Source organism: Cebus imitator, unplaced genomic scaffold (genome assembly GCF_001604975.1).
Source record: "Cebus imitator isolate Cc_AM_T3 unplaced genomic scaffold, Cebus_imitator-1.0 Scaffold635, whole genome shotgun sequence".
NCBI lineage: Eukaryota > Metazoa > Chordata > Mammalia > Primates > Cebidae > Cebus > Cebus imitator.
This window is the reverse complement of record NW_016107950.1, coordinates 258,405-283,326: the sequence shown is the minus strand read 5'-3', so window position 1 is coordinate 283,326 and position 24,922 is coordinate 258,405. Positions and strand designations below refer to the sequence as shown.

Genomic DNA, 24,922 nt, shown 5'->3' with positions numbered 1-24,922 from the left:
CAAATGCACAGAAATAAAACTAATTTTTGTGTGTTAATTTATATTTGGTAGTTTGACTGAATTTTATTAGCTTTAACAATTTTATTATGGATTCTTTAAGGTTTTCTACATATAAGACGATGTCATCTGCAAACAGAGATCATTTTATTTTTCCTTTTCAATGTGGATGTCCTTTATTTTTCTTTTTTTTTTCTTTGAGACGGAGTCTTGCTCTGTCACCAGGCTGGAGTGTAGTGGCACAATCTCGGCTCACTGCAACCTCCATCTCCTGGGTTCAAGTGATTCTTCTGCCTCAGCCTCCCGAGTAGCTGGGACAGGTGCGTGCCACCACGCCTGGCTTATTTCTTTGTATTTTTAGTAGATATGGGGTTTCACCGTGTTGGCCAGGATGGTCTCAATCTCTTGACCTCGTGATCCACCAGCTTTGGCCTCCCAAAGTGCTGGGATTACAGGTGTGAACCACTGTGCCCAGCCTATTTCTTTTTCTTAACTGTTTGCTCTCACCAGGACTTACAGTACTATGTTGAATAGAAGTGGAGAAAACAGGCACCCCTGTCTTGTTCTTCATCTTAAGGATATAACTTTCACTCTTCTATCATTGAGTATGATGTTAGCTGTGAGATTTTCATATGTGGCCTTTATCACATTAAGGACTTTTTCTTCTATTTCTAGTTTATTAAATTTTTTAATCATAAAAACTTTGTCAATGCTTTTTCTGCATAGATTGAGATAATTGTGTAGTTTTCCTTTATTCTGTTAATTTAGTGTATTATGTTGATTTGTTCTCTTATGTTGAACCATCCTTGCATTCCAGAAATCAATTCCATTTGGTCCTCATATGTTATCCTTTCAATATGCAATTGAATTCCATTTGCTAGTATTTTGTCAAGGAATTTTGCATCTATATTCATAAGGGATATTAGTCTGTAGTTTTATTGTAGTTTCTTTGTCTGGGTTTATTACCAAAGCAATACTGATGTTATAGAATGAGTTGGGAAGTATTCCTTCCTCTTCAATTTTTTTGGAAGAATTGAGAATAATTGGTGTTGATTATACTTAAAATATTTGGTAGAATTCACTACCAGATGGTAGAAGCCATCTGGTCCTGGGCTTTTCTTTATTTGAAGGTTTTTTGATTACTCTTCAATTTTGCTACTAATTATAGATCTATTCTGATTTCCTATTTCATCTTGAATCTGTTTTGGTAGATTGTGTGTTTCTAGAAATTTTCCATTTTATCTAGTTTTATTTAATTTGTTAGTGTACAACAGTTCATCGTATTCTTTTATAATCATTTTTATTTCTGCAATAGAGGTGGTAGTGTTCTTACTTTGCTCATCAAAACTTTTGACTTTTTAAAAAGTTAACAAAAGCAATTCAGTGGAAAAAAGATATTCTTTTCACAAATGACGCCAGAAATAAGACCAGTAGACTATCCATAGGTGATGAAAATGAACTTGACCTAAGCCTCACACATTATACAAAAAAAAAAAAAAAATGCACACACACACACAAACTGAATGATAGATTTCCATGTAAAACTTTTAGAAGAAAATGTTAAGAGAAAATCCTTGAGAACCAGGATTTGGCGAAGAGTTCTTAAACATGACACCAAAAGCATGACTCATAAAAGGAAAAGTTAAGAAATTGAACATTGTAACAATTTCAAACCTTTGCACTATGAAACCCTTGTTAAGGCAATAAAAAGATAAGCTATAGATGGAGAGAAAATACTCGCAAACCTCATATCTGACAAATAACTCATATCTAGAATATATAAAGAACTCCCAGAGCCAGATGTGTTGGCACGAGCCTGTGATCACAGCTACTTTGGAACTGAGGTGGAAGGATCACTCCCAGGAGGTGAAGGATCACTGCCCAGGAGCTCAGGACCAGCCTGGGCAACGTGGTGAGACCCTGCCTCAAAAAAAAAAAAAAAAACTTTCAAAGTTCAACATTACAACGCCAATTAGAAAAGAGGCAAAAGTGGGCAAGGCGTGGTGGTTTACACCTGGCAATCTCAGCACTTTGGCAGGCTGAGGCAGGAGGATCACTTGAAGCCAGGAGCTCAAGACTAGCCTAGGCAACATAGTGAGACACTGTCTCTACGAAAGTTTCTTCAGAAAATTAGCTGAGTGTGGTGGTGTACAACTGTAGTGCCCGCTACTCAGGAGGTTGAGGTGAGAGGATCCCTTGAGCCCAGGAGTTTGAGGCTGCAGTGAGCCAGGATCATGCCACGGCACTCCAGTCTAGGCAACAAAGCAAGACCCCACCTCTTAAAAAAAATAGGCAAAAGACAAAGTGATATTTCACCAAAGAGGATATATGGCAAGTAAGCACATGAAAAGATATTCAACATCGTCAGCCTTTCAGGAAATGAAAATTGACACCATGATGAGATCTCACTACACACCTATTAGAATGCCTAAAATATAAAATAGTGACAATACCAAATGCTGAAGATTCTAGTTTCTCTGCTGAAGATTCTAGTTTCTCTGCTGAAGATTCAGAGAAACTAGAACTCTTAGACATTGAGAGTAATAGGAACGTAAAATGGCACAGCCACTCTGGAAAATAGTTTGGCAGTTTCTTCAAAACTAAATCGTCTGTTACCATCTGACCCGGTAATTGCACTCCTGGGTATTTATATCAGAGAAATAAAAACTCATGTTCACACAAACCCCTGCTCATGAATGATCATAGCAGCCGTATTCATAATAGACAATAGTTGGAAACAACCCACATATCCTTAAACAGGTGAATAGTTAAACCAACAGGGGCATGGAATGCCGTGGAATATGACTCAACAGTGAAAAGGACTGAAGTGTTAATACACATAGCAGCTGGGATAGAGTGCAGGGCATTTGGCTGAGTGAAAAGGCCAATGTCAAAAGCCTGCACTCAGGTTGCTTGTGGCTGTGCAGACGTGCATTGGTGATACAGTGCCGTACACCTATGCACACACATTGCACAAATGTCAGGTTCTTGGCTGTGAGATCACACTGGACTTGTGAAAGCTAGACTATGTATGGAAACTGGGTGGAGAGTGCACAGTGCCCTCTGTACTATAGTGATGTGCACTGTGACTCTACAACCATTTCAAAATAAAACCTGTTTTAAGGCCCTAGGGGAAAAGGTATGGCAATTTGACAACTTTGGATGGATTGCAGTTTGTTTTAGATGTATATTATGGTATGTTTTTTAAAGAAAGAAAGATGGGATCCTTGTTTCAGAAACTTAGGTTGTGGTGTTCACCGATGAAATTATATTGTCTTGGATTTTCCCTAAAAACCGTCCAGTGGGGAGGGGAATTAGATGAAACAAAAGAGGCCACATGTTGAGACTGTTGAAGCTGGACAATGAATATACAAGATTCCTTATGCTATTTTCTTTCCTTTTTTGCACTTTTGAAACTTTCCATAATAAAAGTTTTTAAACACAAATGAAATAAAGATCATGAGTGTTCCTAGGGACTTGTGGCTATGTACAAGGTTAGGAGCAGGCACTTAGCTCCTTCTCACAAGCTGGGCTTAGGCCACTGCCCACAAGTGGGAGACAGAGTGTATTAGTCCATTCTCACAGTGCTATAAAAAACACCTGAGACTAGGCAATTTATGAAGCAAAGAGGTTTAATTGGCTCACAGTTCCACAGGCATCACAGGAAGCAAGACGTGGAAGCCTCAGGAAACTTACAGTCATGGCGAAAGGGGAAGGGGAAGAAAGCACCTTCTCCACATGACAGCAGGAGAGAGCGTGAGCAAAGAGAGAAGTGCCACACAGTTTTAAACAATCAGATCTCATGAGAACTCATTCACTATCATGAGAAGAGCAGGGGGGGATATCTGCCCCCATGATCCAATCACCTCCCGCCACCTTTAATTCAACATGAGATTTGGGCAGGGACACAAATCCAAACCATATCCCAGGGGGTTTCCCAGGTCAGTTCTGGGGGCACATGTGGAGCTTTAACTGTGTTCCTGACATTGGCTCTGCCAGGCCTTTGGGCTCCACCTTTGAGAAACTTGCCATTTGCCACCCCAGTCATCCTCCCAGCTTCCATCTGTTCAAGTGTTCATTCTTCCATTGGTCTCTTCATCTGTTTCGTCACCATTTATCTGTTTCTTCCGTCGGTTTACTCATTTATTTACTTAACATTTCCTAAATGTTGAGATTAATGAGTAAGGCATGACTCCTGCCTTCAAGGAGCTCAGTGTCTAGTTGTGGGGAATCAGGCCAACATGCGTACAGGATGTGTTTCCTGCTGTGAGAGTTGTCTGTTCACGCTTTCTGAGGGTAAGACAGAGGCATGGATGGGTCTCACACAGAGGAGGAATGCTTGAAGTGAGTCTTCAAAGTTCATATTTTCACTTTTGTTGGGCCCATGTGGATAATCCAAGATAATCTTCCCATTTTGAGGTCAGCTGGTTAGCAGCCCTGGTTCCATCTGCAACCTTAATTCCCCTTTAATTCCTCACGTAACATAACATATTCACAGGCTCTGGCGATGCCATCTTTTCATCTTTTGGAGACCATTATTCTGCCTCTTGCAAAAAGAGAGTCCAGATGCAGACCCAGCTATATAGAAACTCAACTCAAGGACAGAGAAGACATTGTAGGTCCATGGAAAGGACTTCCCGTTTCATGAATGGTCCTGAGACCACTGATTATCCTTAGAGAAGAAAGAAATTGGATTCCAACCTCACTCCATACACAAAAATCATTTCCAGGTGGATTAACAGCATACATGTCAAAAGAAAAGCTATAAAACATTAAAGGATAACAGAGAAGACTTTATGACTCTGAGGCTGGAAAGAATTTCCTAGACACAGAAAACATACACCAAATAGGACTAGATTGACAGATTTGTCTATATTAAAATTAAGGACTTCTGTTCATCAAAAGGCACCTTAAAAATAATAACAAGCCACAGCTGGGCATGGTGGCTCACGCCTGTGATCCCAGCACTTTGGGGGGCTGAGGTGGGTGGATCATAAGATCAGGAGTTCAAGACCAGCCTGACCAACATGGTCAAACCTGTCTCTACTAAAGATACAAAAAATTAGCCAGGCATGGTGGCATGCACCTGTAATCCCAGCTACTCAGGTGGCTGAAGCAGGAGAATCACTTGAACCCGGGAGGCAGAGGTCGCAGTGAGCCAAGATCGTGCCATTGCACTCCAGCCTGGTTATTATTATATAATATTATATGATAATAATAATAACAAGCCACAAACTGGGAGGAGATAGTTGTGGCACATCTGAGTGACAGAGGTATCTGTGAAAGACTTGTACAAAATGTGAAAGATCATACAACACAAGACTGTACAGCAGTGAAAATGAAATAATCACAGCTACACACACAGTTGAGTAAAGAAAACCAGCCAGAGAAGAGTGGATTTGCTGGCTCCTTTTAGACAAGGTCAAAACCTGGTGTAACTGACAGAACTAAATGCTAAGACAAAGGCATGGGAATGACTCATTAAAAGTTCTAACTCTTGGATATCTCTACAGGAGGGGGATGGAAATGGGACTAAAGCGGGGTATACAGGATGTGGAAGGTAAAGTTTCTGGTGTTTTTCTTAAGCAGAGTGATGAGTACCAGGACTGTTGATTATATTAAATTTCAAACCATATTTGTATGTATGTAACTGTATATTTTCTTTGAATACACACATATATATTGCATAACAAAATGTTAACATTTTTCCTAAGGGCCTAATACCATAGCCTACACACTGGAAAATGATTTGTTATTGAATACAACCTAAGGGGCTCTTGAGCTGTGTGACGGTGAATACTTGTGTTTCCTTGTAAGCCGAGTTGCTGTAGACGGGGATGATGCATTCTTTCACCCAGGCCACATGTTTGCGGCAAGGATGGTTTGAGAACCTAGCCCTGCAACCTGCACCCTCCCCCTGCAGAAGGAGCATTTGTCCTGAACCCATTGCCTTTGCCCAGCTGCTGTCTCTCCTTCCAGCCATGCCTGATGGAGCTCTGGACACAGCTGTCCGCGCTGATGAAGTGGGGAGCGAGGAGGACCTGTATGATGACCTGCACGGCTCCAGCCACCACTACAGCCACTCTGGAGGGGGTGGTGAGCAGCTGGCTATCAATGAGGTAGGGTCAGGGCTGCGTGGGCAGAGGGAGGGACAGGCTGGGCAGATGTGGCCCCGACTGTCAGGGGACTCCAGCACACTCATGTGGGCCAGATGCCCGCAGTCCATGTTCCATGCAGATGCTGGTGGTGCTGGCCGCATTCAGCAGTTTCAGCCTGTGGTCCTCATTTTGGGATTTGGTGTCAAGAGCAGGGTCTGTCCAACACCTGCTGGGGCCCACAGAGCAGATGCAATGTGGGCATGCTGGTCTGCCTCATGGGGTTGTCCTAGTGAGCAGCTGCCAAGCGCCATCTCAGGGGAGGAGCTCTACTTAGTAGAAGGGAGGCCAGGGCTTCTCAAGTTACTTCAGCCCTTGACCCTCCAACCAGCCATCTGGGCAGGCTGGGGACAAGGCGAGGGAAAAGTATTTTATCTCCCGTTGACACCAGGAATTCAGAAGTATCGCTGTTGCCATGACAGCTGTGTGCGAGTTGCTGTGTTTTTTGCTCTTCCTACTGAAGCAGAAGAAATCCGTGAGAATCCTCATCCAGGCAAAACGGGTTCCCATCCGAGTTCTCCCTTCCCATTCCCCATGAGAGAGGAATCGTGATGCTTTGACGCCCCTCTCTTTCTCACTCACCCCCTTACTTTCCCAGCCTCTTTTACTTAACTAGAGGGGGTTGTTGAACGTCATGGAAGTGTAACCAGATGACCAGCACAAGCACATGCCCATAGCAAACGCCATGTTCTCCAGCCAGAAGGTACTGGTGTGTTTCTGCTTCATTAAAACTGGACTCTGACAACCCGGGATCTTAGAGCACTCAGGTTTTTCCTTAAGAAGGGATCAGTTTTGGAAGAGTTAGGCTTTTCTGTGAATGAATGAGCTGGGAAGCTTCTCAGAAGCCAGTGAGGAGGGTGGCGCCCTCATTACCCACTGGACAGAGGAGTGGAGTCAGAGGCCCATGAACTCCACCTAGAGGCCCAGCTCTAGATGACGATTTAAAACGGTCTTTAAGGCTGGGTGCGGTGGCTCACATCTGCAATCCCAGCACTTTGGAAGGCTAGGGGGGGTGGATCACCTGAGGTCAGGAGTTTGAGACCAGCCTGGCCAACATGGTGAAACCCCATCTCTACTAAAAATATAAAGATTAGCGTGGTGGTGGGCACCTGTAATCCCAGCTACTTGGGAGGCTAAGCCAGGAGAATCGCTTGAACCCGGGAGGTGGAGGTTGCAGTGAGCCAAGATCATGCCACTGCACTCCAGCCTGGGTGACAGAATGGCATTCATCTCAAAAATAAATAAACAAAAGGATCATTAAATAATGCACTAGTCAAAATCCATGATGCATAAAGAATAAACATGCAAATAAGCTTTTGCAACAACAACATAAAAAACCTTTCTCTTTAAGTGCCTCTCATAAGCTATTTGGGATAGAAGGTATTCTGAAGTCATGTCACCTGAAGCAGAATTGAATTCATGGGTAATAGTTGTGGTTGTTTTTAGAAGACCAAGACTGTCTCCTCCACCTTGGGGCTCAGTCCCAGCAAGAGGACCCCAAGGGGGTCTGTCGGATGTGGGGCCTGGAGCAGTGGGCAGTGACCATTTGAGTTGGTTCACGTGGCTGTGACACCGGATGGCATGAGGCCGTGCAGGGCTGATGGCAACTGACTGAACACACCCAGCACAGGTGGGCGCCCAGTTCGTCTCCAAGCACGAAGATGATCATTGCCACCAAAGCCCTCAGGGACTCTGGAGAGGTGGAGGCTCCATGACTGGCTTATGGCTACATTGACCTTGGGTCTGCGTTTCATAGTTGTGTGTCTCCTACCTGAGAGTGAAATTATGGACTGTCACATCTTGCTGCTGGTGAGGAGGTATCTTTTCGGACTCTGAGTTTCTTAACAAGTTGTTCATTCTAAGATGCTTTGGCCGAGGAAGACCAAGAGCCAGGAATTCTCTGGAAAAAACGAAACGCGCCTCTGTCGTCTTCATGAGGGAAGGCAGGCAATGTAGATCTGGATGTGTGAGCACCTGTCTGGGCCGCCTCGAGGGTCTGACTCCTGCTGTGTGAGTGCCTGTCTGGGCCGCCTCGAGGGTCTGACTCCTGCTGTGTGAGCGCCTGTCTGGGCTGCCTCAAGGGTCTGACTCCTGTTTGGTTCAGAGGTCTCTCCTGGCATTGGAGGTTACTGAGCACACGGGTGTTGCTGGTATGCCTTACGTTCAGGGAGCGTGTCCCCAGGGAGAAGGACACGCACATCACAGAAGAGAGCAGGAAGTCAGGCAGAGGGAGCCCATCTCCAGTGATGCCGCAAGCTGGCGCTGGGGAGACTGGCTGCTGTCCCGGACGGCACCCACCTGCCTCATGAAGGCCACCAGTGCTTCGAGATCCTGATGTAGAAGGCCATCCTGAGAGAGGCAGTAAGAAGGGCAGACCCGGGCTTAAAGGCCTCGCTGGGTCCAGCACCGCGCAGCGGCAAGCGCAGGCGGTCTCTGTGTTTTGTGGGCGGAGGTGGCACCAGAGCCCTCGCTGTGCCCAGCTTGCACTGCAGACTCAGGAAAGGTGGTACCTGCCTGTTAGGAGCCGGCAGAAGCATTAAATGGACTCACTTATCGGAAACAGAAAAGATAAGAGGTAATTGTGCCGCTAGTTCTGGGCCTTCAGGGCAGCACTCCCAGGGGCTCAGCCAGAAGCTTTGCTGGGGGTCAGTGTGACTTTCATACCTGAAATGAGCAAAGCAGCAGGTGTCACAGAAAAGCCCTCACTCAATAATATTTGGCTTGCCCTAAAATCACATATTCATTTCTATTTTCTAAGAACATGTGTGGGTGAATTGTGACCCTTTCTTATCTTTTGGGACTCAGTTCCTTGACAAGGTGTTCATTCTAAGATGCTCTAGCCAAGGAATATCTAAGCTGTTTGACATTAGCACGAACAAGAAAGGGTCACGATTTAGCCAGATGCCTTCTTTGAAAGCGGAAACCACTTTACAGTTTGCCAAGTAGAACAAATGCAAACCCTCTAGCCTAGAGAGCGGCCGACTTAGGGGAGAGCAGCCAGGCAGTTTGCATTCCAGGTACATGACGAGTGAGTTTTATTCCTGGACACAGATGTGTGTGCCCGTGCTGTACATAAAGGGTGTGGGTGTGTTGCATATATGCAACACGTGTGTACTGAGTACTTGTGTCAGGGAGGGAGCAGGCCCTAGGATGCAGCCCTGCAGAGCCATGGTCCTGCCTGCAGAGGGCTGCCTGCAGGCTCTGTCCCTGTGCCCCCTGCATTTTTCCATACGGCCCTGCGGAATGTGCAAAGAGGCGCAATGTCTCGTTCCTTCTGCATTCTTTGTGTTACCCGTGCTCTGCCCCGCGTGAGTGTCCAGTCCCTGCCAGACAAATTAAGGAATGCAGATGCTGTCTTCAGTGCCCAGGAGTGTCCTCTCTTCTTCCAGCACTGCCCCTCCAGGGCCCACCTCCAAGGCCATAGCCCAGGCCTGGGCCTGTCTGCCCAGTTCCTCGCCGTCCCCCCTTGGCCCTCTTGGGCTGTGCTGTCCCCCTGCAGTCAGGCCCAAGGCCACCCTAAGCCCCCTGGACTTTTTCTGAAGCTAAAGCCAGAAGCGCCTGTTGGTGAGAGTGACCACTCAGCCCCGCCCCACCATGTGGGCGGTGCTGCCAGTGCAAGCCATAATGTAACCAGGGGAGAGGATGGCCTGGCTGCTGCTGGGGAGGTCTGGGGTCTCCCACTGCCCATTGGCACCTGTGGACGGCAGCCTGTCCCCGGCTCGTGTCTTGCAGCATTCTGTGAGCTGCCCCTGCCCTGTCTCATGGAGCGCCCCAGCCCAGCTTGTTCTCCAGCCTAGTGAGGCTGAGCACCAGGTGTCTGGGGCACTGACAGGCATCAGGCTCCTCCCTGGGGCTGAGGAGGGGAAACAAGAGCCAGGTGGGACTGGGAACAGATGCCCTGCAGGACGTGAGGTCACAGCCAGAGCTTCCCCTCCCCCTTAACTCTGTCCATTCCCCGCAAGGCTCTGAGGGCCTTGGGGTTTCGGGGTCCCCTCCTCGTGCCTGTGTGTAGTGCCACTCTGGTCTCCCTGCTGCAGAACATGTAGCCATAGAACTTGTCATCCCAACTAGGCTGTGCCAGCAGTAATTGGGCCAGCCCCTGAGTGGGGAGCTGACAGTCCTGCCGACCAGCCGGTGTCAACCAAAATAGAAAGCAATCTCGCTACCCTTGCCCCGCTGGCATTCTCCGTGAGATACCCCGAGGATGCTACAGGACGTGAGGCCAACTGTTGGCCACCCCTCAGCGTTCGTGTGACTCGCTCCAGGAGTCTGTCTTCCCTGAGTTCCTGTGAGGCTGGACATCCCTCCCCAGACCTGATCTGGCTCTTGTTCCCCCTCCTCAGCCCTGGGGAGGAGTCTGATGCCTAGCAGTGCCCCAGACACCTGGTATTCCTCCTTACTAGGCTGGACAACAAGCTGGGCTTAGGGGCTCCAAGAGACAGGGCAGGAGCAGCTCACAGTCCCTTGGCACCACTATTGCCACTTCCGCGCAGGGCTGCCAGGTCACCTGATGGCCAGCTCCCTGTGGGTTTCCTCTTCCCTTTATCCTCCCAAGGCCACAGCACTGGGGGGGCTCAGCCATCATCTGCCCCAGACACCTCTGTCTCCCTTCTGCTCCTACATCAGTCCTGTCACCAGCCTAGCTGCCTACTCCCCTCCCTGGTGGAAGCCATCTGTCCAACCCCTCAAGGGCCTAGGCGTTTGCCTTCAAGGTTTCTTTTCTTTTTTCTTTTTTTGAGACAGGGTCTCACTCTATCACCCAGGCTGGATAGAGTGCAGAGGCGCAATCTCGGCTCATTGCAGCCTCCACCTCCCAGGCTCAAGTCATCCTCGCACCTCAGCTTTCCTCGTAGCTGGGACTAAGGCACCCGCCACCACTCCTGGCTAATGTTTGTATCTTTTGTAGAGATGGGGTTTCGTAGTGAAACCCAGGCTAGTCTCGAACTCCCGAGCTCAGGCGATCTGCCTGCCTTGGCCTCACAAGGTGCTGGGATTACAGGTGTGAGCCACCACACCCTGTCTGCCTTCAAGCTTTTCTCTTACGTTTTCGGTCATGAAACTCACATTGGAAAGCTGTTAGCACTGCCGTTCCTGCCATAAAGCCAGCTCTCTGGGATATACAGGCTGGGGACCCCTGGGCAGGGAGAAACACCCCGCTTAGTCCTCAGCCAGAGGTGCTTCAGCCACCTTCAGCCCTCCCCAGGGTGCCTTGCTGTGCATGGGGCAGAGGATGTGTCCAGGACCCATCCGGGGCTGAAGAACCAACCAGGGCCTGGCCCAGAGGCCGAGCAGGGTGCTGTACACCCTCCAGCACTCAGTGCCTGCGCTGGCCATCAAGCTCACCAACCCACTGTGCCCAGGACCATGAGGACATGTACCCTCCTGTGTGGCCTGCTTTTGAGAGGCCACAGGTGCACAGTGAAGCATCCACACATCAGGGGTTCCGAGCCACACCCCAAGAGAGGGCACGTCACCATCTTACCAGAGGAGTGCTGGGATGTAGGGGTGCCAGCGAGACCTTAGACGTCTTCTGATCCCTCCAATTCTCCTGAGAGCTTGGGGGAGCAAACCTTGAGACTGGAGTTTTCTAAAGAACTGGGCATGAGCAGTACCCCAGACAGATGGGCCCAGGCTGAACCTTCAGATGTGAGGGAGGCACACAGCCTCTCTGGACACATCCCTGACCCTCCTCTGCACACACACACACACGGGCACCCACATGTGTACACACTCGCATGGAAACCCTACACACAGATGTGTGCACACAGGTATCCCCTTACACAGAGGTACCCACGCACATGCACACACAGGTACCCTTGTGTACACACATGCAGACGCACGTGGCATCCACTCTGCTTTATAGTCTTCAACAGGATGGTGACAGTCAGGGTGCACTCACCTATCCTTGCAAGGGGTGGCCAAGACCTGGCCACATACACAGAGATCAGAGCATGTTAAATCACTCCCGTGGGAGCACCCAGTCTCTGCACACATTTCCTCTGTGTGCCCATCTCTGCCCTCCAGGGGCTCTTCTTGCTCCTGGATTCAAAGCACTGAGCTTGTTGCCCAGAAATCTCTGTCCATGCCTGAGCGGAGTGTTCGTTTAGCCTTCTCCCCTGCCGTCTTTTCACCGCTCAGGACACACTGTGCCTGGGCTGTCATTCTCGGGGATAGAATGAGAGCTCTTGCAAAAGAGGTTTGAAACCTACAGGGTTAAGGTTGCAGGCTTTGTCTGGTGGAGGCAGAGGAAGCCCTGACGCCTGACTTTTCCAAAGGAATATGATGCTGCTCTGACGCTGTGGTCAGTAAAGAGGGGCCCCCTCAGCGCGGATCACTCCGACCTGAGTTAAAATCCTGCCTCCACCATCCCTGCATACCTGCGCGATTTTATGACTGAGAAGATTCCCTGACATTTCAGAGCCGCGTTTACTCATCTGTGAAGTGGGGGCCTGCGGGCAGCCCTTGTAAGATACCAGATTCCCTGTCCCATCCCTCCCCAAAGCGCCGTTGGTAGGCGTTTTGGCCTCCGTATGCCTGAAACGGTGAGGTCCCCGGGCATCCCCGAGCGCCCCCGTGGCCATCTGTGCCACTGGCCAGCCCGGGCCAGGACCGCTGTGCGGGCGTGGAGGTTCCCGACCCTTCCCAAGGAGGTGCCGAGGGCGGAGCGCAGCGCACGCCCGAGCCGCCGCGGCCCCTCCAAGCCCGCCGCCCCCTCCCGCACAGCTGGCTTGGTTGCTAGGGTTGCCAGGGCTCCGGGCCTGGGAGGCGCCGCGTGCACGGCACCGGCTGCGCGGGAGGAGCCCCAGGCCCACAAGCGCAGGCGCTGCACCTCTCCCCGGGCGCTGCGAGCCAGCGGCTCGGCTCTGCGCGGCGGGATCTCTGGGCCGCACGGAGCGGGAGGCCGGGCGCCATGGCGAGGGCCCCGCAGCCCCGGCGCGGCCCCGTGGCGCCCGGGAACGCTCTGCGCGCCCTGCTGCGCTGCAACCTGCCCCCCGGCGCCCAGCGCGTGGTGGTCTCCGCCGTGCTGGCGCTCCTGGTCCTCATCAACGTCGTGCTGATCTTCTTGCTGGCCTTCCGCTGAGCGGCTGCACAGGGCGCCGCGGGGGATCGCGCCGGGGTGAGTGGCGCGGGCGACCGCACTCCAGCCGCTGCCACTGCGGCCTCCGCAGCGGTCGCGGAGGGGAGGCCTTCCTTCCATCCCATGTGCGCACTACCAGGGCCTGGTCCGGGGGTGTCCCCGAGAGGGTGCCTGAGGGGCGTGGTGGCACGTGTGGGACAGGGTCCTTCTGTCCTCTGTGCCCTGTGGGGGGTGGGGACCGTGTGGGGGGGTGCAAAATGGCGCGTCTCTGCGTGTCACCAAGGGTGCAGATTCAGCTGGGGTGCGCCGATTGCTTGTCTGGAAACGGAGTGCATGTGACCGCTGGATGAGCCACACGCGCTTGCATCTGTGTGGGTTGAGCCAGGTGTGTGGAAGATGCCTGGCTACCGCTGCGCATGTTACCTGCAGTTTTTCCCGTTTTAGGCCTTAAAATACGTAGTGTCAGTCAGTCTTCCCACAAGCAGAGCCCCTGCTGCCCCCCTTGCCCGCGGGCCCTCTGAACCCCCCACCCACCCCTGCTGCATAGCCGGTGGGTGTTCCCAGCCGCCCCCACCCTGTAAGTCTGGTAGGTGGGCAGGGTGGGGAGGGCAGTGGTGGTTACAGGGAGCTGCTGGAGCCTGGCAGCATTGCCCTTCGGCAGCCTGTCAGAGCCTCAGAGGCACAGGAGGGTATCCCGCTCCCGGTCCTGGGCTGTCTTAGTCTTAAATGTGCCCCTCCATTGGGACCCTCCCCGGCCACAGAACAGCCAGTTTCACAGCCACCCTGTGTCTCAGAGCCAGTCTCTGCTTCTCTGCTCCCTGCAGGCAGAGAGGCAGCGGCAGCCGGGACTCCTTGCCCCAGGGGCCTGCCTGCCTGGCTTGTGTATTGGCTCAGGTGCAGCTAGGCCTACAAGCACCAAAAAGGGTCTCTGTTCAGAAAGGCACCCAGCCCAACAGGATCGGAGGTGGAGCGTGACTCTGATATCACAGAGCCACATTTTGTCTCAGTGACAACATAAATAGTTCTCATTCCCCGTAACTCATTAGAGTACCTCCTGAGTCTGAGTCTATGCAGGACCTCTGCCACCAGGCTGACATCCTTACATTGGTGGGAGGCACAGGTGATCCGAGAGCTTGCTCAGGGCACGTGTCCCTGTGCCAGGCTCTGTCTGACACAAGGGTGCGACAAAGGGAATTAACACCCCCTCCCCGCCTCCCCCAAGGTCTTCCAGGTGACCGGCAGGACAGGCGTGGGGGGCTTGTCACTCATGGTGCCTGGAAGCTGGTCTCTCTGTGAAGCCCTCCTCCTGCCCGACACCTGGAGACCTTCCCCGGCAGCTATGTGGAGGCCACCTCTGCAGGACCCAGCCCCACCTGCAAGGACAGGCAGCATAAAGGAAGGGGGCACCAGGCTTTTGCTCAGGGCTCATTAAGGGAACCTAGGGAAAGAAGGTGACACCTCACCTCGTTAATAGCAGGCAGGAACGTCTTAAGAAGGGAAGCGGTGGGAAAGTGAGCCGTGTTGAGTGTGTCTGGTCACTTTCCCACAGCCTGTGTTACAGACCCCAGGTCAGGACATGTCACCTACAGCTCACATTCTCACTGGCTTCCCCAGGCTGCCGTGTCTGCTTCCTTCTTTCCCTGGGGCCTCGTCCTTCAGGGCCTCAGCGGGGTGAGCCAGCTCCACACCGTGGCAGGCAGGCTCCTCCCATATGGTCTCCTGTGTGCTCCTGTCTCATCTCATCTGAGTGACAGCAGCAGGTCACCATCCTGGAGGCCACCCACAGAAGGTCTTTGTGGCTGGGAGTGAGAGCAGTGACCTCCTGTGGAGACCTGCTGCTCCCAGGAATAACCCAGGGATCTGTGCCTGGGACCCACAGGGCCTCTGGAGGTCTGCAGCTCCCGGGTGGCTGCCACACTGTGAGAGTGCCTGTGCTGACAGGCTCATGGACCACTCTGAGGACAGCTTGCATCAGGATTGGAGCAAATTTTGCCCCCCAGGAAAGAGGGGGTCTGTCCTTCCCTGAACTTGCTTGCTCAGGATCCCTGGAGGAAAGCACCATCCCGAGCAGGCTTGGGAGCTCCAGTGCTCCAGAGGCCAGTCCCAGCCCTCACCCTGCCCATGCAGGCAGAGGCCTCTTAGCGGCTGGAACACAGGCCTGGCCCCACTCTTGGTTTCCATGTTGAGGTGAGGATTCACACAGTGCTCAGGGAGCACCCAGTGAAGTGAAGGGAGGGCTCACCTGGGGTAGCGGCAGCTCAGAGGAGGCATGGTCAGTGAAGAGGGCGTATTTGTGACACTTTTGTCCTTGACTGCCTAGCCAGGTGCCAACACCTGGTCCCAGCAGGGAGGGGCATGGACCTCACCTCCCGTGCAGCTCTGGCCCACCCCTCCTCTCCTGCCCTAAGCCCCTGGAGCTGCTCACATTCAGGGAGGAGAAGCAGATCCCATGTTAGGAGAAAACACGAGCCAGCCAGAAGGAGCGCCACGTGTGCGGGCTTCCTGGGAGGGGCAGGGGAGCGTGGCTCCCGGTGTCACAGTCCACACCACTCTGGAGCAAGGCACCATACCAGTTATTTGAGCAGAGGGAAGCATGTGAAGAATGGTCAGCTCGGTATAATGCGGTTGACTGGGTAACACTGCACAAGAGCAGTCCCGAAGTGCTTATCACAGCGGCAGCAGTGGCAAGACGCTCCTACTTCTAGAACTTGGGAAATAAAGGGAATAGGTTGGAATAACTCAAACAGGATCCCAGGGCTTGGGATCTAGAGCTCTGAGAAGGGGCATTGCTCAGCTGGTGCTGGCATCTCTGGGGTGGGAGCAGGGGTGCCATGAGGCTGGTTTGGCAAATGTTGAACAAAACACACAGCAAACAAGCTGCAGCCACTGCAATGGCAGGGCACTGTCGCCCTGGATGAAGGGGCATTGTGGTTGGTGGCTGACCTCACAGGCAATGCTCATTCACAAGAAGCCCACAGGAGGGCACCAGCCCCGTGTCTCCTGCAGCCTTGCAGCCCCCAGCCCCTCTCTCCAGCAGCTTTGCAGCCCCCAGGAATGCTAGGTTGGGAAGGCCTAACAGGGAGCAGGTGGCAGTCCCAGTGACAGGATCAGATTCTGTGGTCAGTGCATCTCTGGCTCCGTCACTGAGCCTTCATAATCTAGACATCCCCAGAACACAGCCCCTGTCCCAGGAAAGCCCCGCTCCTGCCAGAGGCAGGCTTGTTGGCTCCTCTGTGAAGCAGTCAGGATCCCCTCTTCCCAGAGTTGCTGAGAGGTGGGGACAGAGGGCAGGCAGGCCCAGGCAGCCTCCCCCACCAACCTGCCTACCTATGGCTCTCTCCACAGCTCATCAGCGATGGCAGTGTGGTCTGCGCTGAAGCACTCTGGGACCATGTCACCATGGACGACCAGGAGCTGGGCTTCAAAGCTGGGGATGTCATCGAAGTGATGGATGCCACCAACAGAGAGTGGTGGTGGGGCCGGGTCGCCGACGGCGAGGGCTGGTTTCCAGCCAGCTTCGTTCGGGTATGGTTCCAGCCTGGGCTTCTCCCCCATTGGGCCCATGAAGAGCTACCTGGTTCTGCAGAGCAATCCAAGCCCAGAACAGCTCTGGTATCCGAGGTGCTGGCCGTGGTCTTGGTGTAGAGTGCTGGGTGGTGGTGTTGGGGCGCAATGTCACAGCCTTCCTCCTCCTGGAGAGTCACTACTTCTGCTCCCAACCCTTTTCTGGCCAGCCCTCAGGGGCCAGAGAGGAGAGCAGTTCAGAAAGGAGTGTGTGCAGACACTAGGCTGCCCTCTGCCATACCCCTGCAGCTCCAGGCGCTAGACATTTCCCAAGCCCTGAAGAGCACAGATAAGGGACTGCTCATCTCACACACAGCCTCTGGAGTGGGAACCATGACTTACACCTGAGGAAGTTGAAGCACGGAAAAGTTAGCCCTGGAGATCACAGAGAGGGGTCCTGGATTCCATATAAGGGGGTCTCTGGTCTTCAAGGAAGGAATCCAGGTGTAGTCTCCAAAAGGCCTGGCTGAGGGCTTCCAAGCTGAGGGCCGTCCACCAGGAGGTCTCAGGTCCTGGTGTTCAGATGCTCCTCCTGTCCCAGGCCCCCTAGGAAACTGTACACTCCGCACCCTGAGCCTTTCCCCAAGTTATAAGTTAAGACAGCCAGTGGAGTGCGTCATCCATCCCCCTGCTTCAGCCCATAGGAGGCTGGCAGGAGCAGGCACTGGTTCGGGAACTGCAGCGAGCGCTGCAGGCTCTGTGCCCGGCACAAGAGTGTCTAGGAAGGAGGCCAGGGTCGTGTTCAGATCACACTGACAGCGGCTACGGGCGTCCGAGCCTCCATCCCTCGGTCCAGGACTTGCGGGGGTGGCGCGGTGGGGGGAGGTGGCAGGCCAGCTCTCCGCCTCGCGTCCGGTGCACCTTGCGGGGCCTCCAAGACCCTCTTCCCGCCGATATGGCACAGAGCGCTGAGCGCTGCTCCGAGGGATGCGGGGCACTGACTCGCCGCGCATGGCCTGCAGCTGCGGGTGAACCAGGACGAGCCCGCGGACGACGAGGCTCCTCGGGCCGGGGACCGCGGGGCGGAGGACGGCGGGGCGGAGGCGCAGAGCAGCAAGGACCAGATGCGGACCAACGTCATCAACGAGATCCTCAGCACCGAGCGGGACTACATCAAGCACCTGCGCGACATCTGCGAGGTGAGGCCCGGCCGGGGGTAGGGGGCGCAGGGGACCGGGTCGGGGAAGGCCTGACCGTGTCCGCCCGCAGGGCTACGTCCGGCAGTGCCGCAAGCGCGCAGACATGTTCAGCGAGGAGCAGCTGCGCACCATCTTCGGGAACATCGAGGACATCTACCGCTGCCAGAAGGCCTTCGTGAAGGCCCTGGAGCAGAGGTTCAACCGCGAGCGCCCGCACCTGAGCGAGCTGGGCGCCTGCTTCCTGGAGCATGTGAGCGCCCGCCCCCAGCGCAGCCCCCGCCCCGCTCATCCCGCCCCCACTCCCCGCCGCTCCCCTGGCGCCGCGCTCACAGAGACGCAAGCACGGACAGCGGGTGGCTGCTCCCAAAACCTTCCACACGCGTGGGCCCCAGCTCTAGGCCTCTATCTGCCCGGCCACCCGCACCCTTTGGGACAGTTTTAGGAGGGTCTCTGCTTCTGGGTGGGGAAACCAAGTAGGGAACGCTTTTGGGAGCAGAGGGCTGGGGCGTCCCCCGGCGACGGACTTGCTTTGACAGAGAGGAGGGCAGAGGCCTGCTGAGCGCCCCAGGGGCTGTTCAGAGTGGGCTCTGGGGTTTCTCACGCAGGGAGAATTTTCAGCTTGCTTACGCGGCAGATGCCAGCGGGCGTTTACCAAGGTTCACTGGGCCGCTCTAAGTGGACACCTCCCAACCTCACGGGGTAAAGAAGGGTCTTGCTTTGGCCCTCTTGGGCAGTCAAGCAAGAGTGAGCGCAGGACGCCTGTCCCACCCACCCCTCCACCACCGCTGCTGCTTTTGGCTTTGTTAGCCGGTCCTTGTTGTCATGGATTCTACCCAGAAGGCCAACGTGCAGCCAGGGCACCTGCTCATATTGTCACCATTCCCACCCCGGGTGTGACTTCACGTAGCTTGTGGCACAGGGAAATAGGTACACAGAGCCTGGGTCCCCCCTGACTCCCAGCCCAGCTCCTGAAGGAAAGAAATGCAGAGGCTCTTGCCCTTCCCAGACACGCAGCTGGATTGCCTGGGGGAGCAGCAGAGAGGCCCTGCTGACCTCCAGCTGTGCCCCTCAGCAAGCCGACTTCCAGATCTACTCCGAGTACTGCAATAACCACCCCAACGCCTGCGTGGAGCTCTCCCGGCTCACCAAGCTCAGCAAGTACGTGTACTTCTTCGAGGCCTGCCGGCTGCTGCAGAAGATGATTGACATCTCCCTGGATGGCTTCCTGCTGACCCCGGTGCAGAAGATCTGCAAGTACCCTCTGCAGCTGGCCGAGCTGCTCAAATACACGCACCCCCAGCACAGGTAGGAGGGCACTGAGGCAGGGAGGCAGCCCACGCGTCTGCATGCCTCCAGTCAACCAGTTTAAACATCAGCAGTATGCTGGGCATTGCTGCAGGTCCCAGGGCAACACATGGAAAACTAGCCCTGCTCTGATGAGCTCTCCTTGCAAGCGGGGGAGGAGGATGCCACCCAGATATTAAGCTCCGCTCTCTGCCTGCCATTATGGAGAAGAGAGGGGCTATGCATCTGACAGTGAGGATGTGGTCAGAGGAAAGCAGCTCCACACATGGGGGCTGCAGGGATCCTCATCCTTTCTCTGTCTCCAGCCTGCAGCAGCCTTCCATCTCTGTTCTGCCCCAGGGACTTCAAGGACGTTGAAGCTGCCTTGCATGCCATGAAGAACGTGGCCCAGCTCATCAATGAGCGGAAGCGGAGACTTGAAAACATTGACAAGATTGCTCAGTGGCAGAGCTCCATTGAGGACTGGGAGGTGAGGGCCCGGGGCCAGAAAACTCCATGGGGTCTTGGCCCCTTGCTTTAAAATCATGCTTGCCTCTGAAAAAAATCTAGAAGGGAGCTGAAGCAAGGAGCTGCACTCCTGGGAGCTAGCAACAAATGCTCATGGTGGGAAAGCCCGTCCCCACGTGGGCAGCAGTGCTGCCTTCCCTCACAGGCTTCGGCACCTGGTGGCCTCTTTTCTATGTGAGACTCCTCCCACAAGCAGCCAGCCAGTCCAGGGGAAGCCCTAAACAGGGGAAGTGTGTTCCTCAGAAGTGTTCTGTCCCTGCCTTCAGGGGACAGGCCAGATCCCTGTTGTAGCTCATTTCTGGGACTCCTAACAGAAGGCTGCAGGCCTGACACAGCATGACCAAAAATGCATCGCCACCCATCCAAGCCTCCCGGTTCTGTCTGTCTCACTTGTGCATGCCCCTTGCATCTGCCAATCTTGTCTTAGAACTGATGACAATGTTCCTGTCCCCTCCACCCCCACCCCCACTTGCATCTGCCAATCTGCCACCTCCTGATCCACTCCCAAGGGCTCCCTACCCACATGGGTGCTGCCACCACCATGCGCTCCACCAGCTATCAGGGAGAGAAATGACCTGGAGCTCAATCAGTATCGGTCACAGAACATTATGAAAACACATGTTCCAGGACCCACCCTGGACACTGAGTCAGAAGCCCTGGGGTGGGGCTGAGCAATATGGGCAGTCATTTTCGAGGCCCAGCCCTGGCTCTGGGCCCTCCAGATTTACTCACCCAAAATAGCCCACTGCCAACCGTCCCTGGCCAGGGTTTGCATTTTCAAAAAGGAACCAGACCAGGGCAGGGCGTAGTCTAAAAGTGTGAAGCCCAAGGGCAGATGATGGAGCTTCAGGTACTCAATGCATTTAGCTGGGAAGAGGGCCTCCTTAGAGCTCTCAAAGGTTGGCCTCAGATGTGAATCCCAGCAGACCTAATTCTTCTCTAGAGCAGCACCATCTGATCAAACTAGCATGTGAGCCACATAGGGAATCGTGTAAGATGTAGTAGCCATCTTTAAAAAGGGAAAAAAAAGAAACAAGTGAATTTAATTTTAATGTTTCATTGAACTCCAAAATAGCATTTCGACTTGTAACCAACTAAAATATCATTAATGAAATATTTTACATTATTTCATACGAAGTCCTCAAAAATCAATATGTATCCTACACTGACATCACATCTAATATGGATTAGCCACACTTCCAGGGCTCAAGAGCCACCAGAGGCTGCTGGCAATGGGCCTATTTTGCAAGGATAGCCAACTCTTCCTCCCCCTCCCACTGTGGCCTGGCCAGGTGGGTGCTGCAGGCAAGGCCAGGGGGAGGTCCCCTACCTATGATGGGGGCGGGAACTGGAGCCCAAGGTGGGGTATGCTAGGCTCATGGTTCTCCTTGTGGTCTTCCCAGGGGGAAGATCTCTTGGTCAGGAGCTCAGAACTCATCTACTCGGGGGAGCTGATTCGAGTTACACAGCCTCAAGCCAGGAGCCAGCAGAGAATGTTCTTTCTCTTTGACCACCAGCTCATCTACTGTAAGAAGGTACCACAGCTGCTCTGCCCTGCTGGCCCAAGTTGGGCAAGTGGAGGGAGGGGAGCTGAGGGCTGGGAGCAGCTGGCAGAAGACAGGTGCCAGCCAGACCAGACGCGGGGAGCCTGGCTAGACCCTTGCGCCTGGGATGGGGTGGCTCTCTGCAGGTGAGCCTGGTGACCCAGGAACAGCGGGCGGCTTTCACAGGCTGACAAGGCCAGGTGCTGTCGGGAGCACAGTCTTTCCTGACCTGACGGCTACTTGCTCCTCAAGCTACCTCTTCCCTCCCTGCAGACCTCCACATCCCCTCTCTCCAACCCGAGTCCCCTGCTGTAGCCACCTCCCAGCTTCCTCTGCGCTGGCAGCTTCTGCTTCTCTTTCAAAACATGGCCCAGTGGCCTTGCGTCCATGAAGCCCTCCTCGTCCATGGGTGCTCTTCTGTGTGGTGTGGGCCACTGTCTTAGTCTCCCCACCTCAAAGACAGGGCCAACCCCGGGCTAGTCAGCAGCTGTGCATTAAAGGAGCAAGACCTCACCACTCATGGCTCGGCACAGCTGTGGGCCGCAGCAGGCCTGCTGTGCCCTCAGGATCTCCCTGTCTGCTGGGGAGGTGGAGGCACCACCAGCAGCCCCTCCTGTGGCTGGGGAGAGGAGGTGGGAGCGGCCAGGAAATAGTCAGGGGAGCAGTTCAGCAGCCAGGGCTGAGGACACCATCCGGCAGGACCTGCTCCGCCGGGACGTGCTGTACTACAAGGGCCGGCTGGACATGGACGGGCTGGAGGTGGTGGACCTGGAGGACGGGAAGGACAGAGACCTCCATGTGAGCATCAAGAACGCCTTCCGGCTGCACTGTGGCACCACAGGGGACAGCCACCTGCTGTGCACCAGGAAGCCCGAGCAGAAGCAGCGCTGGCTCAAGGCCTTTGCCAGGGAGCGGGAGCAGGTGCGGCTGGACCAGGAGACAGGTGCGAGACCCTGCTGGGCCTTGCCCCGGCCCCCAGGGCCCACGTGGCACTCCCGCCAGCCTGGCTGCCTGGCACTCAGGACAGCACCACTCAGCCCTCTCAGGCGGCCGGGGGTAGCGAGGCTCCAGGTACCTCCAGGTCCCAGTTGTGAGCATAAGGCCTTGCTTTCATCACCTCAATGGCAGGGTTACCTGACTATCCCATGATACGGTTCCTCAGAGTTCAACCCCAACGCATGGGTCTGCTGACTTCTGGGGAGTTGCTTCACTACATCTGCACACATGTGCACACACTCCATAGGATGGGGCCCTCTGCTGAGTACTCTGGGTTGCCGGGACCCGGGGGGGAGTCCCTTTTCTAGCCAGCAAAAGCCCTGGGAGAACATACAGACTGGGATGTGGTTCTGGCTTCAGACGTCTCCCCCGTATATCTTCTCTCCTGTCCACGGGCCCCCACTTTACCCACTGCAGTGACCAGGTCAGCACTTGGTCTGGGAAGGAGCCTCTAGTGCAGTGGAAAAGACACTAGACACTGAGTCAAGGTGAGAGATGGGCAGGCAGAGGAAGCACTCGGGGATCTTTGTTTTCTGCCAGAAGCCCCAGGACAAGGTACCAGAGTATGCCCTCTGCCCTGGTTGGCCAAGGCAGGCTGACTCTGCAGAATGGGGAACAGTCCCTGCTGTGGCCAGCACTTAGTCCCCAGGACATGATGAGACCCCGGGTACCAGGAAGGTGCAGGTGTGCAGACAACTGCACCTGGGGCCATAAGTGTGGTGGAAGGAGGAATGGGGCAGGAGCCTCACCTGTGCCCCTCCCTCAGGCTTCTCCATCACGGAACTGCAGAGGAAGCAGGCCATGCTGAACGCCAGCAAGCAGCAGGTCACAGGGAAGCCCAAAGGTAGGTGGACAGCAGCCCCACCTCCTTGGTCTGGCCCTTGCCTGCTCACATTCCCCTCTCTGACCCGCAAAGCCGAGCCAGCTAGCCACTGGGCCTGAGGGGGGCCCGCTGCCCTTTGCAGCCGTTTGTTCCTGAAGGTTGGTGATAAGGGGCCACTGGTGAAGCTTGGGTCAGTATATGGTTGACATTCTTAACTCTCAACATCTCGGCTCCCTAGATGAGGGCCATCAGTGACAATGCTTGTTTTCCCAGGACCCCTTCCTGACAGGCATCCAGGGTGGGGTGGGGATGGAGCTGCTCTCCCCATTTCTACAGAGAGCCATGCTCCTGAAACATCACATGCCCTTGCACAGGCCACGCCCTCTTCAGGGTGCTGCAGGCCAGGCCAGGCCCAGGCCAGAAGCTCCAGGCAGGCTGGGCTTGTGGATGTGGTCAGCTCTCCAGGAGCAAATCCCATGTGGCAAAACTGCCTCCTATGGCGGCTCTGAGGCAAAGCCCTGGGACGGGCCCCATTCTCCCCTCAACAGCTGGGGTGGCACTCTGCCCTGAGCATCCATGACCCCCTGCTGTCGCTCTCTGTTCAGCCGTTGGCCGGCCCTGCTACCTGACACGCCAGAAGCACCCAGCTCTGCCCAGCAGCCGGCCCCAGCAGCAGGTCCTGGTGCTGGCGGAGCCCAGGCGGAAGCCATCCACCTTCTGGCACAGCATCAGCCGGCTGGCACCCTTCCGCAAGTGAACTGGTGCCTGCCTGACGAGACCTGCTGGGCCTTCCTGCCAGAGGCCCCCCGTTTTTCTTCCCCCAGGCCCACTCCGCCGGGCCTTCCTCTGCCTGGAGGTGAGCAGGGCCGGGCTGGGGAGTTGCTTGTGCCACCAGGACGTGCCAGGTCTGTACTCCTGTTGTTTTTCCCTGCTCCTGTTGCTGTGAAGAGAACAGCAAGGGGACAGACCCTGCACGCCAATGCCCCCTTGCAGCTAGGGCCCCATCCGCCCTGTGGACCTGTGTAGGGCGTCAGTGCTGGAACAGGAAACTGCAGCTCAGCCCAGGCCTGGCTGAAAAGGCACTGCCTGCCCAGGACCCTCTTCTCTGGAAACCTAGTCCTCCCTCTTCTCATCTCCTCTGGGCAGGACTCTCTGCCCCTTTGCGGCCTGCAATGCCAGGCCACCATGTGCCCCTCTGCCCTCTAGTTCTCCTTCCAAGTCCCTGGCCTGGCCAGTGGTGCCAGGCAGCTTGCCACTTGGGAAGGCAGGAACCAGGAATTCCATACCCTTGTGCCCAGAGCCCACCCTTCGCCTCCCAGCCCCTCTAGACACCTGGCTGCCAGAGACCCTCTTCACTTGTGTGTGTGTAGTGGACAGGACAGGACAACGTAGTCCGCTGCGCACTCCCCGTCGGGCTGTGTGGCCAGTCTGCCTGCGGCTTTGCGGGTGGCTCCAGAAACACCTCATTCCTGGTTTTGTTTGGATTTTGTCATCTTGTTTTTCTACCAATGGAGAAAAAGAACTGATTCTTGTTAGTGACACAGAAGATTGCCTTACCCCCGCGAGTGTGAGAAGCCATAAGGACTGAATTCTGTGGCTCAGCATGCAGGACTGACCCACAGCCCAGGCTGCAAGTGTGTGGAGAGGGCACCTCGTCCTGCCAAGGGGCGCCAGGAGCAGAGCCAGGGCCTGGCAAGCTGGCGTGGGGCCCGCAGGATTCAGCAGCATGGACAGTCACTCTTGCACTGTTCCTTCTCCAAGCCAGAAACCACATTTAATTTCATAAAGAAATTTATGAAAAGTAACCTGGCTGC

At 54.3% G+C, this 24,922-nt stretch overlaps 1 protein-coding gene across 3 annotated transcripts in view; it reads left to right on the top strand.

Moving 5' to 3' along the window:
* Positions 1–24,913, top strand: part of ARHGEF4 (Rho guanine nucleotide exchange factor 4) — a 218,481-nt gene extending 193,568 nt beyond the window's left edge. For all 3 annotated transcript variants that reach the window (XM_017517522.2, XM_037734572.1, XM_017517523.2), the window contains 10 exons: positions 5,977–6,116; positions 16,576–16,755; positions 17,757–17,933; positions 18,004–18,183; positions 19,006–19,238; positions 19,578–19,707; positions 21,149–21,280; positions 21,989–22,232; positions 23,052–23,129; positions 23,714–24,913. In XM_017517522.2, the coding sequence (XP_017373011.2) occupies positions 5,977–6,116; positions 16,576–16,755; positions 17,757–17,933; positions 18,004–18,183; positions 19,006–19,238; positions 19,578–19,707; positions 21,149–21,280; positions 21,989–22,232; positions 23,052–23,129; positions 23,714–23,865 (1,646 nt within the window). In that variant the 3' untranslated portion in view covers positions 23,866–24,913. The remainder of the gene's footprint in view (positions 1–5,976; positions 6,117–16,575; positions 16,756–17,756; positions 17,934–18,003; positions 18,184–19,005; positions 19,239–19,577; positions 19,708–21,148; positions 21,281–21,988; positions 22,233–23,051; positions 23,130–23,713) is intronic.
* The last annotated feature ends 9 nt before the right edge of the window (positions 24,914–24,922 follow it).